At 39.6% G+C, this 11,529-nt stretch overlaps 1 protein-coding gene across 1 annotated transcript; it reads right to left on the bottom strand.

Annotated features, from left to right (window-relative positions):
• Window positions 1–653: 653 nt before the first annotated feature.
• Window positions 654–10,753, bottom strand: FGA (fibrinogen alpha chain). Its single transcript, XM_006884456.1, has 6 exons — window positions 10,700–10,753; window positions 8,369–8,512; window positions 6,755–6,938; window positions 4,661–4,806; window positions 1,988–3,266; window positions 654–1,363 (listed from the first exon to the last, which is right to left on the bottom strand). Exons 1-6 carry the CDS (start codon window positions 10,751–10,753, stop codon window positions 654–656), a joined length of 2,517 nt encoding a protein of 838 aa, XP_006884518.1.
• Between the last annotated feature and the right edge of the window lie 776 nt (window positions 10,754–11,529).

Raw genomic sequence — 11,529 nt, 5'->3', positions numbered from 1 at the left:
GGGGCAATCAGGATGGGTGTGTCAGAGGCAGTGAGATTGGCATAGGACAGAGCAGGGTTGTACATAGGGTCGCTATGAGTCTCAAGCGACTCGACGGCACATAACAACAACAACATTGGGAAGTAATATCACAGTACCCATTTGGATTTGTTTTCTAAGCTCTGAACACATTTGCAACCTGTAAATTCCATAACAAATGCCAAATGTTGTTCAAGTCAGTGATTTCTAACTTAAGATACTGTCTTAAAGTTCTTCAAACTGAATGGAGGAAGCAAACTTTTTTACTTTACAATGAATTTTAGGCTTGAGGTAATGGGAAGAGAAAGACGATTTCAAAATCGCTTCCTCAGGATTGCGGAATGGGACTTTCTTCTGATACTTTCCATGCCTCTTGGCAGAACTCCGTAATAATTTGAAAACCCACAGAACTATTTTAAAGATTAAAAAAAAACATATATAACTTTATTTTTTAAAAAGCACTAAGAGGTTCTCGGTTACATTTAGCTACAGTACATAGAACAATGGAATAGCACCTGGGATTTTTTTTTTAATGGATTGTAAAGATTCCTGACTACTTTTTCTTCTCATTTCTCTCCCACTATCCTAAATAAGCATAACAGAGTTCGTCCTCTCCCCCTCTCTTTCCAGTCCCTTTATTGAGTCACTTGAGGCCTTATTTTCATGCGGACAGACTTGAGAGAATAATCTGATCCTCTAAAGGGGACCCAGACCACTCCATTCTCAATCTCGTAAGGACTATTTTCCCTCGGGTCATAGGAGCCTCCAGAGTAGTAGATGCCATTGAGATTGGCCGCCTGGCAGTTGTTGTACCACCAGCCCCCTCCATAGACCTCTGCACAGTTCTCTTCCCACTGGTCCCCATCCCTGTCAAAGGTGCTGAACTGCATGCCTGCGTGAGAGGTGTACTCGGGCCCATCCTCCGCAGATCCCTCCACCAGAGCGTCACCCGCGGTGCCCTTGTAGGCCGAGACCTGCAGGGCATAGCCTTCAGTCTCGGGACCCACCCGGAATTGATATTCTGCATAAGTCATATTCCCCTCCCAGTCCTCTAATTCCACCCGAAGGACAGAGCCCCGCTGGGTTAGCATGTGGAGATAGTCGTTGCCTAGCCAGAATTCGCCTTCCCCCTTGTCATTGGGGCTGCCGAAACCTCTCTTGTAGTCTTGCCAGGTCCGGTTAAAATTCAGTGATCCATCCATTCTTTGCTGGATCAAAAGCCATCCTCCCAAACCGGTCTCTTGATCGCAGTAAACAGAAAAAATCTTACTGGATCCCGGTGGCGTGATTTTGAAAATGCCACTGTGGGCACCTGAAGGATGTGTCTGGAGGACATCACCACAGTCTAAAAAAAAAATTGAGCTGGTTGGAAGAAGTTATTCTCATTGAACCAAAAAAAAAAAAAATTATATAAGGCATGGCCCAGATTAAATGAAGGGTGATAAGGATTTCTTTTTGGTGGAAGAGATACATTCACATTGGGATAGAAGCTCTCTCAGTACAAATGAAGGGATTTCCCTCATAGGAACTGGAACTACTTATGTCAGCATCAGTTAATATGAATAGCATGCTTTTAACCTGGGCTAATCGCCGACTGAGACAGGTAATAAAATCTGAATAATAAAATGAGTGAGAGTTGCAACTATACACCTTTTGAATGGTGAAGGAATTTGGCTAAACAAACTCCAAATCGAGTTCAGAAGGATTATTTAACAACTTTGTTTAACAACAGTTTATTGAGTACTCCTCTGCATTGTTAGACATTGGAAATACAGAGCTGAGCATGATAGACACAATCCCTGCCCTCATGGAACTTACAGTCTAGCAACAAAACCAGAGAAAGAAAGGTGTATTTATAGAGTGTGAGAGAGGTTAAAGCAGAAAGTGCAAAGTGCCATGGGAGCACATTGCTGGAATAACTTAGTCTAAGGGGTCAAAGAAGGCTTCTCAAAATGAGAAGTGTGGATACCTCTTGAAAGGCGAGTTTTAGTATGGCTTCTCCTTGTACCGTGTGTTCCTCCAATGTCCTCGCTCCCACCTTCATCTGACATTTTAAAGGTCTTACTTTCAGATGTGGAACCTCCTCTGCTGACCGTTGTGCTACTAGTTTGATGACTGGAAGATCTCTCAAAATCTGTGAAAATGTCAGATCCCCTAGACTGGGTCTTACTTCCAGACTCTTCTTTGAATGTAGGTGTCAAGATACTTGAGAAAAAACGTTCTGTTGCACCAGTGTCAAAGAAGGAACTTTCGTCGGGATGTCTGATACGAAAGTCATCTAGGCTCCCCAAGCCAGTTAAAGTATGGAACTTGCCGAAGTCGCTTGTGTCATCACAGTCAGCACCGTCTTCTGAGTTCACCACTTCTTTTGTCACTTCTCTGCGACCATCAGAGCCAATCACAGTCTTAGTGACGGTTTTAGAGCAAGAACGATGAGTGCTGGTTGTGCTACCAGAGACAGCCCTTTCACCGCCAATCAGGAGCTCTTTATCGCCTGTGGAAGTGACGAGTTTGCCCGTGGGGAATTCTTTCCTTGTCTCTGTTTTTATACTTCCTGCTTCTTCAAAATGACCCCAGTCAGGGTTGGTAGGTCTGGTGCTCCCATGTCCTGAGCTATCTGGCCTAAAACTTCCAGGTCCAGAGCTTCCAGGGTTCCAAGTGGAAGGAAGTCCAGGTTCAGAACTCCCAGAGCCTCCGGGATTCCGAGTTCCAGAGCTGCCAGAATTCCAGGGTCCAGAGCTCCCAGGTCCAGAGCTGCCAGGATTCCAGGGTCCAGAGCTCCCAGGTCCAGAGCTGCCAGGATTCCAGGGTCCAGAGCTGCCAGGATTCCAGGGTCCAGAGCTCCCAGGTCTGGAGCTGCCGGGATTCCAAGATCCAGTATGACCAGGTCGAGGATTTCTGGAGCTTTCAGATTCTGATCCTGTTCCAGAAGATGGAGTGTCGCCCCGGGGATTCCCCGGTCTACCAGGCCTCTCTAACTCCATTTTCATCTGCTTTGTTTCTATTAGTGCCCCCAACTCTGGCGGGGCCGTCTGGAGCTGGCTTTTGAAATGTCCAGGAACGAAGTCTGTTATGGGCGTCATTTTTATCAGTGGTAAGTATTGATTTTCTCTAGATGGAAATAAGTCTATGGCAATGACTTGTTCGAGTTGTCTCTGCTGATCTTCATAGTCTTTTAGATCTACTTCACGAGATAAAGATCTACTACAAGACCCTTTGCAAGATCGGATCTTAATATCAATGTCCACCTAAAGGAAAGGAGAAACAGATAAAGAGAAAAGATAGGTATAAATAAACTTTGTCCTTGAGTTTGACCATTAACATATTGCTGCACACTTTTAAATTGATGACCATGCTGAGAAACACATTTTACAGTCATTTGAGGCAACGTGTTAATTTAATTTTTGAAAACTAGCTTCATTTCTTTCTATTGGAGACCTACTTGTTCCAGCTTTGGTGGCCTAGTGATAAGAAGCTGTGCTATAATCCAGAAGGCATACATTTCAAATACACCAGCTTCTCTGCAGGAAAAGGATGAGCAGTCTCCTCTCATGTGATTTCTTCACTCTGAAAACCTGCTGGAGAGTCAGCTATGGGACGGTTGCGACTCAATAGTACTCAACAAAAACAAGTGTCCACTTATTAGAAAAGACACTGCCAATTGGTGTCCTTGCTCTTGTGAGGCTTGCTGCTGTTGTTAGATGTCCTCTAGTGGCCTATAATCCACAGTGACCCTGCATCTTTCTACTTCCCCTAGAAGTGTGTGCTTGTTTCATGTTTGTATGCTTATAAGGCTAGTCATGACTACCAATGGGAACTACTTAGATGCATCTTAAACTTAGGATAGGATACTTGAAAGGAAACTTCCATTCTTTCTTTAAAAGGAAACTTCAATTAAATGATCCTCATTCCTGAGAAAGAGACGGAAGACTAAGGTGATAGGATGCACCAAACAAGAACTTTGCAACCTAGCATTTTCCTCGGACACTTGCCATAAATACGTTCTTGGAAAAATTACTAACATCTCTGAGCTTATTTCTTCTACTATTGGATGGTAAAAATCCTGCCTACTTTATAGGTAGTTAAGAGTCTCCTGAATGGCACAAATGACTAAGTGCTGGACTACTAGCTAAAAGATTGATGTTTCAAACTCACCAAGAGGAACCCCTAAAAAGTAAGGTCTGGTGACCTGCTTCAAAAAGGTTCAAGCCTTACAAACCTTTTGTTCTTTTCTATATGGAGTCACCACAAATCTATCTACTCAATGGCAACTAAAATAAAATCAAGGAATGTAACACTTAAGTTTCTCCTGTAAAAATTTACAGTCTCAGGAACTGCTTTAGTCAGAGTAGCCTGAAGGGCAGTGGATTCTGCATATAATAGAAACTCATTGCAGAACTGACTGATAGTTGACCCTCCAGCAGCTTTTGAAGGATGTAAGGTCACAGGAAGAGACTGTTCATCTTTCTCCCTCAGAGCTGCAGGTGGATTTGAGCCTCCAGAGAGGTACCACCTTGGGGTAGTTATCGGAGTCACCAGAGCTCCGCGTTCTGCCTGTAATAGACATGCAATGAGCGAGTGGTACCTTCCTTTTTCCTGCTACTCAAAAACAGGGAAATCCCAATCAGCCCCATTAACTTACCTCCAATCTTTTCATCTCTACAAGCTGATCTCTGACATTTCTCTGCAGAAGCTGGATACGCTGTACTTGTTCTGTGACTTTGCGCTTCAGAATCTCAATTCTGCTTCTCAGATCTTCCGATGCTTGGCCATAAATGTTATCATTGTCTGAAATAGGAAATAGGAGTATTAAAGTAACTACTGAGTGCTTTACTTGCTTGTAATATCCAGCAAAAAAGGAAAGATGGTCTTAAATATTCTCTATTTTGTTTTGTTTGTAATATTTATGGACAATTTGTGGAATTCACATCTATTAGACTTTTCGGTTTTGTACAATGTTATGTCTTACTATTATCCACAAATAGTACTAACGATTCCTTATTACCAATTGTTGTTGTTGTTATGTACCATTAAGTCGGAACCAACTCATAGCTGACCCTCTGTTAGGTTTTCAGAGGAAGTAAATTACACAGGACGAGATCGTCCTTTCTCTCATAGAACAGCTGGTAGATTTGAACTGTGTGCCTTTAAGTTGGCAGCACAGCTCTTTACTACTAAGCCACCAAAGCTCCATTTTAGCAATTAGAAACTTGAATAAATAAAGAAGACATTTCTTTGGAATTTTAAAGGTACAATTAGGGAATAAAACAGTTTCATCTTATTTTAATTATTTTATCATGGAATTGAAATACGTCATTAATTTTCTGACTGAGGAGTTTTTGTTCTTATGGCTAGATTTGAAATAGCTCCTTAACATTCATGATGTTAACAGGATCACTCCCTTGCCAGCCAGCCTTTGCTCTATTGACTCTAAAAGTACTGAAAGACTTCCTACTGTTTTTGTTAGACATTGTTGAGTTGGCTCCTATTAATATGCAACAGAACAAAACCATGCCCAATCCCGCATCTTCCTCATCATCTCTCCTGTGCCTAAACCCATTGATACATTCACATAATGACCCTCATTGAGGGTCTCCCTCTCTTTCGATGACCTACTTTTCTAAGCATGATATCTTACTTCATGAACTGACCTCTCCTAAAAGTCCAAAGTAAAGAAACAATATTCACGATTTTTAGTGAGGAGTCTTTGTCTTTTAAAATTTATTTACAGTCTAATTTTAAAGACCTCACACTTGTTTGCTTTTACTGTTATCCCAGGAGAGAATCTCATTTTCTCTCTGGGGAGTCAAAGCAAGGGTTCAGGATTTAAATTTACTGCCCAGCTTTAGGGCAAACCTCATGTTTCTTAGTCTTAACGTGCAGATTTAGAGAAAAAAATTGTCAAATTTTTCCAAAGGAGTGTCCTAAAAGAAATAGCATGGCATTTTATTTTAAAAAGTATCTACATAGTCAGTTGGGGTGGGGGAGTATCAGTGGGTTCTTACTCTCGTCACATGAGAGTGCTGTGTCTTTGGACAACCCTTTCACCTCTTTACTTCCTTCTCTGCAATATAAGAACCAAAATATCTGCTCACAGGGTTTGCCCACTTCATTTTCAGTATATTCTCTTGAAAAGAATATAAGCACCTTTTAGTGTTTAACCCAAAATTCTGATTTTCTTTGTGACCTTAAATAATTATAAATTATGTTTTCAAATGCCACACAATAAAAAATAAGACACAAGACATGCCTCTCCTTAAAAATGCAGGAATATAATAGAAGCAAGTGTTTCTACTCCAAGATTGTTGTTGGGTGTTGGGTTTTTTTTTAATTGCTTTTGTTTTTTTCTGTCATTTTTTAAAAATTGTTTTATATTGGATTGCTTACAAAGTTCATAAACATTGTGTTTTACACTATCCTTCATTCACATGTGTTTCATACAATCACTCTTATTCATTACGTCTTATAAAATGAATCATCATTGAATTATGCCCGCCATTACCCTGTCTTTCCAGATCCCTGCTGGATCTTTCCCTTTTCCTTTACCCCACTCCCTTCCACCTACCAAACTGTGCAACCCTATGATTTTCCCCCTGCCCATCCTCCCTCCTCTGCTTCCACTCTCCTCCACTTGGAAAATGCAGTAGCTTTAATCATAGGACTTTTTTTTATGTTTTGTGGGTTTTGTTTGTTTGTTTTTGCTACTAATTCAAAGTAGTAAACAGGTAATACTTACTACTGGCTCTGGAAAAGTCATTTCTCAGAAGTTCCATTATATTCCTGCTCACTGAACTAGAGTCTTTATTGTTCTTCTGGTAATCAAACAGTGCATTTTTGAGCTTATTGATTCTGTCTGTAAAATCTTTATTGACTTCATCAATCAACCCTTTCATCCTACAGCCAGAAGGGCATTTGTAGTGCTGAAAATGAAAAAAGACGTTTACCTGATGGACCTAGACCAGAACATGTTTGAAGGATTTCATGCAGTCCTTGATGTTTCCTCCCTTCTCTCCTGATCACCTATTCACCTAAATGTGCTTACTAGGAAGGGCTGGTGATCATGGACAATTTCTGGGACAAAGTTTCCCTTACCCAGGTGAAAAATGGAGAAGAGATTGAGATTGTTAACAATTTCATCTTGCTTGATTCCACAATCAACACTCTTTGCAGCAGCACTCAGGAAATCAAAAGACGAATTGCATTGAAAAAATCTTCTGTCAGGAACTTCTCCAGAGTGCTGGAGAGTGAGGATATCAGCCTGTAGACTAAGGTACACCTGATCCAAGCTATAGTGTTTGCAATTACTTGCTATGTATCATAGAGCTGGATAATGACCAAGGATGACAGAAGAAGAAGAATTGAAGCCTTTGAGTTGTGGTGCTTGAGAAGTGAATTGATCATACAATGGACTTCCAAGAAAACAAGCAGGTCTATCCTGGAGAGGGTGGAACCAAGCTTGTCCTTGGAAGCAAGGATTTTGAGACTTCCTCTCATATATTTTAGGCATTTAGTCAGAAGAGTCCTGTCTTTGGAGATGATATCATGCTTGGAAAGATTAAGGGACAGCACAGGAGAGGAAGACTCTGGATGAGATGGACTGACACAATAACTAGGGTGTTGAAGGTAGGTGTGTCAAAGACAGTGAAACTGGTTCAGAATAGAGCAGGGTTCAGAGCTATTACTTGACATCACATCACAACAACAACAATTAGTCGGACAAAGTAGAACTACCCCATGGGATTTCTAAGGCTATTATCTTTGCAGAAGCAGACTGCCATGTTTTCTTCTCAAGGAGCAGCTGGTGAGTTCAAATCACCAGTCTTCAGTTTGCAGATGAGCACTTTAACCACTGCAGCACAACATCCCCACCACTGCTGTTGAGGTAAGTCTAACATAGTAGACCCTCCGTCAGGTTTCAGAGGCTGTAAATATTTAAAGGGAAACAAATGTCCATCTTCCTCTTGTGGGATACCTAGGAGATTCCAACTGCCAACCCTTCAGTTAGGAGCTTGACACATTACACTATGCCCTCAGAGCTCCTGAACCATATGTTAGGTCCCGTGAATACTTAGGCTACAATACTTAGAGTCTTAGTACTTGTCTAAATATCCAATTTAAATGCAATCTATTAATGCCACCAAGGGCCCAGGGTTTGGGAGGTTCAAGTCGTCTTGGTAATTAAAACTTTGCTTTGGAACTAGATTTCTATTTTTCCACTATTAATTCAAAAGAAAAGACACTTCTCTGATGGGGAAAGTTTCTGTGACCGACTGCTCTCTGAGCATCTCTATCACCACAGGGGAAAACACCCCCACCCCCACCCGTCACCCCTCGACTCCCCGGGGCTCACCCAGTCTTCATCAGAACAGAAGGGCCAGTCAGATTCTTTGCAGGTAGATTGCTTGCTTAGGCTAATTCTTGAGCCACGTGCACCTCCTCCTTCCGTTAGAAAGTCACCTTCCTCTTTATCCGTATCTGTCTCTGTATCTGCAGTCTTTAAAAGTTCACACACACACACATACACACACACACACACACACACACAGAGGTGGTTAACCAGGAAGAGACAACATGACATGAAGTATGCTTCACACTCCATGCTGTTATGTGCTATCACACTCGATTGAGCATGTAAAAAAAAATAGACATTTTTAAGATTTCCTATGCAAGGAAAAACACTTAAATCAACAAAACTCGGTCAATTTTATCTTTCTGTTTTAATTAAGTTCTGGTTAAAAAAGAGTTAAAATAGTTGGAAAATTTTGAGCATTCTTTCTCTTGTAAATCCTGATTGAATAAGCAAAAAACCACCTCATTTAATTTTTCTTTTGCCTATCGATTTCTACCAAAACCTTTCAAGATGGGTCAATAATTTGGGTAAGCATACAGCACAGTTACAAATGTGGCCAATTCAGACTCAAGATTGCTTTGTAGGTAACTCAAATATGCTATGAGGCCTTTTTGTTTGGAAAAAAAAAGTAGATTAAAAGCAAAATAATTCATTAATGAAAACTTTTGGAACACCTTACAATTAGAAATACAAATTTTTCAAATTTCTATTGTGGTCCATAAGATAATATAGGATGGGATTATCCCCAACAAGACTGCATACTAATGAATGAATTTAGATTTTAGGCATTAGTTATTTTGAATTCTATACCATCAACATTTAAAAAAAATTGCCATGACTCTTTAATCCAGGAAAGCTTATTCTAGTAATTAATTATAATTTGCAATCTTATTACTATTAAAAAAACCCCAACCATCTTTAAATAACAACACAAGTAATTAAGAACAATTTATTGAAAAGAATAATTACTATCTTTTAATTACTAGATAAAATAAGAACTTCAAGCATATTGCAGAATAAATGGTATAAGAATAGGAATATGAGGGGGAAATCCATTTTCTTTTTAGAACTTCTAAAGGTAAAAAGAGAAATAATGCAAACCTATGTATAAACTACAATATCACTTTAGCAAATTATTTATTCTAGAAAAAGTTGATAATATATTTGTAGAAGGAAAAAATTGAGTTAAAATATTCTTTAGTTTTTCTCTGTTTACTATCTGATATTAGGGTTATGAGCAATGAAGGAAAAGATATAAATAAAAATGAACAAGCTAAATAATTAGCTGAGGAGTAACTGAGTTTCCTATCCTTATCTGTCATAATTCAGGGTCTTATAAATGAAGCTTCTCTTACATGGGCCTTTGGAATAAAATTTCATAAATTCTTTCAAAATTAGGAATTTTATAAGAGAATATTATTTCTTCCAAAATAACCACAGGGCCTTATCAATTTGTCTCTTCTAACTGTCTATGTAATATGTTTTTTAAGCCACTTTTGTCTTTTTTTTCTGTCTTGAAAGAAATGCAAAAACAACTTTGGCGAGAACTTATCCTATTCTGTTTCTAATGAACAAATAAGAAATTAAGATTGATTTTAAAATATCACATTCTAATGACATCAAATACCATACTTTAAAGGCAAGAGGCTTTATAGCAACAGATATGACAAAATTTCCAGTCCTTCAAAACAATTAGATCATAGCTGATTGAGGAACAAGGCCTGAATTAGTAACAGGTACGTATTCCAGAATGCTAACCAAAACAGGAAAATTACAGGTTCAAAGACTTAGACTGGGATACTCAGAAGAGATACAGCAAGTACTTCCAGAAGCCTGACAGTATTATCACCAGGACTGTGGAGAATAACACAAATACAAAGTGACATAGTCAGTCAGCAGCCATCTTTGAGCCAGGCACCACTGTAGAGGTCAAAAGATTTGGTTGCTAGGTGACACAAATGTTCCTGTTGTTTTCTGAGAGGGAAATAAAGTGTCTAGCAGAGGAAGATCCCTGATTTTTCTCATTCCAGTATATCCACATTTGATTTCCCTACAGTGTCACTTCAACCAGCCATGACTGAAACAAAAAGAATCCACTCAAAATGCTAAAAAAATTATCAATTTTTTTTAAATGAAGCAGTGATATAAGACTTCCCTTATGAATTTATACCTCTTGACATCTTGAAATGGAAAATCTATCTTGGAACTTGCCTTTATGACTTAGAGATTAGAAGGCTGTGTCAGGACAGAAATAAGATAGACTCAGACCTAAAGCTAATTGTATTATACACACCAGAGAGAAAGAAAAGGAGGGGAGGAATAAGATCATACCCATACTGTGCCCAGCACACTCAAGACCAGGCAGAAGATCCTCATGGAAATCATCTTTGTGAGGATGGACCTAGCTCATGAGGAGCACTCCAGCTAAAGGAAAGGTTTGTCTTCACTCCTGGCTCTCATCTCATTTAAATGTGTAAGGGGTTTAGTTAATCATTACCTTTGTCCTCTTGAGAGGATCAATGCACACCCTACATCTCTTGCTCCTTCTATGAGGCTGGCGTCCCAGAAATTCTTGCTTAATCTCCCCTGTGCTTGTTTGCTTCTGATAAACTTTTGCAGAGGTAACATTTGAATCTCCTGCCAGCTGTTTGGGGAAGATCCCACATTCCAGGAACTGAATGATTTTGAAAATGTAAAGGAGGACATCTCCATCCTCCAATGCTCAAAGGCATAAATGGAAAGTTTCTGGGGATGTCTAATGGTAGCACACTATGAAATATAGATTTAGTGAATTCATCTTTCAGAGAAATTATGGTTGGGATATATAAAGTTAAAATAATATAACTGTGATAATAGGCTGATATTGAAGAACTTCTACAAAGTTCCTTTTAGCAGATTAGTTTATCTATCTGAAATGGTTAGGGAAACACTGCCAGGAGCTAAACAGCCTTGTTTATAATTCTAGCACCACCATTTTCCCATCGTTATGCTCCAGGGCAAGTTACATTACCACTTTGTTATTCAATTTCCTCATAGTGATTACCATCAGGTAGGTTTCTGGAAAAGTACCTGGCACACAGTGAATACTCAGAAAATATTAGCAATTAACACCGAAGGACATGCATTGCTTGATGACTGCTGTTTCTCTTTTGTTTCTACAC

This window comes from Elephantulus edwardii, unplaced genomic scaffold (genome assembly GCF_000299155.1).
Source record: "Elephantulus edwardii isolate Elephantulus edwardi_28Jun2011 unplaced genomic scaffold, EleEdw1.0 scaffold00034, whole genome shotgun sequence".
NCBI lineage: Eukaryota > Metazoa > Chordata > Mammalia > Macroscelidea > Macroscelididae > Elephantulus > Elephantulus edwardii.
This window is presented reverse-complemented; position numbering and strand designations above follow the sequence as displayed.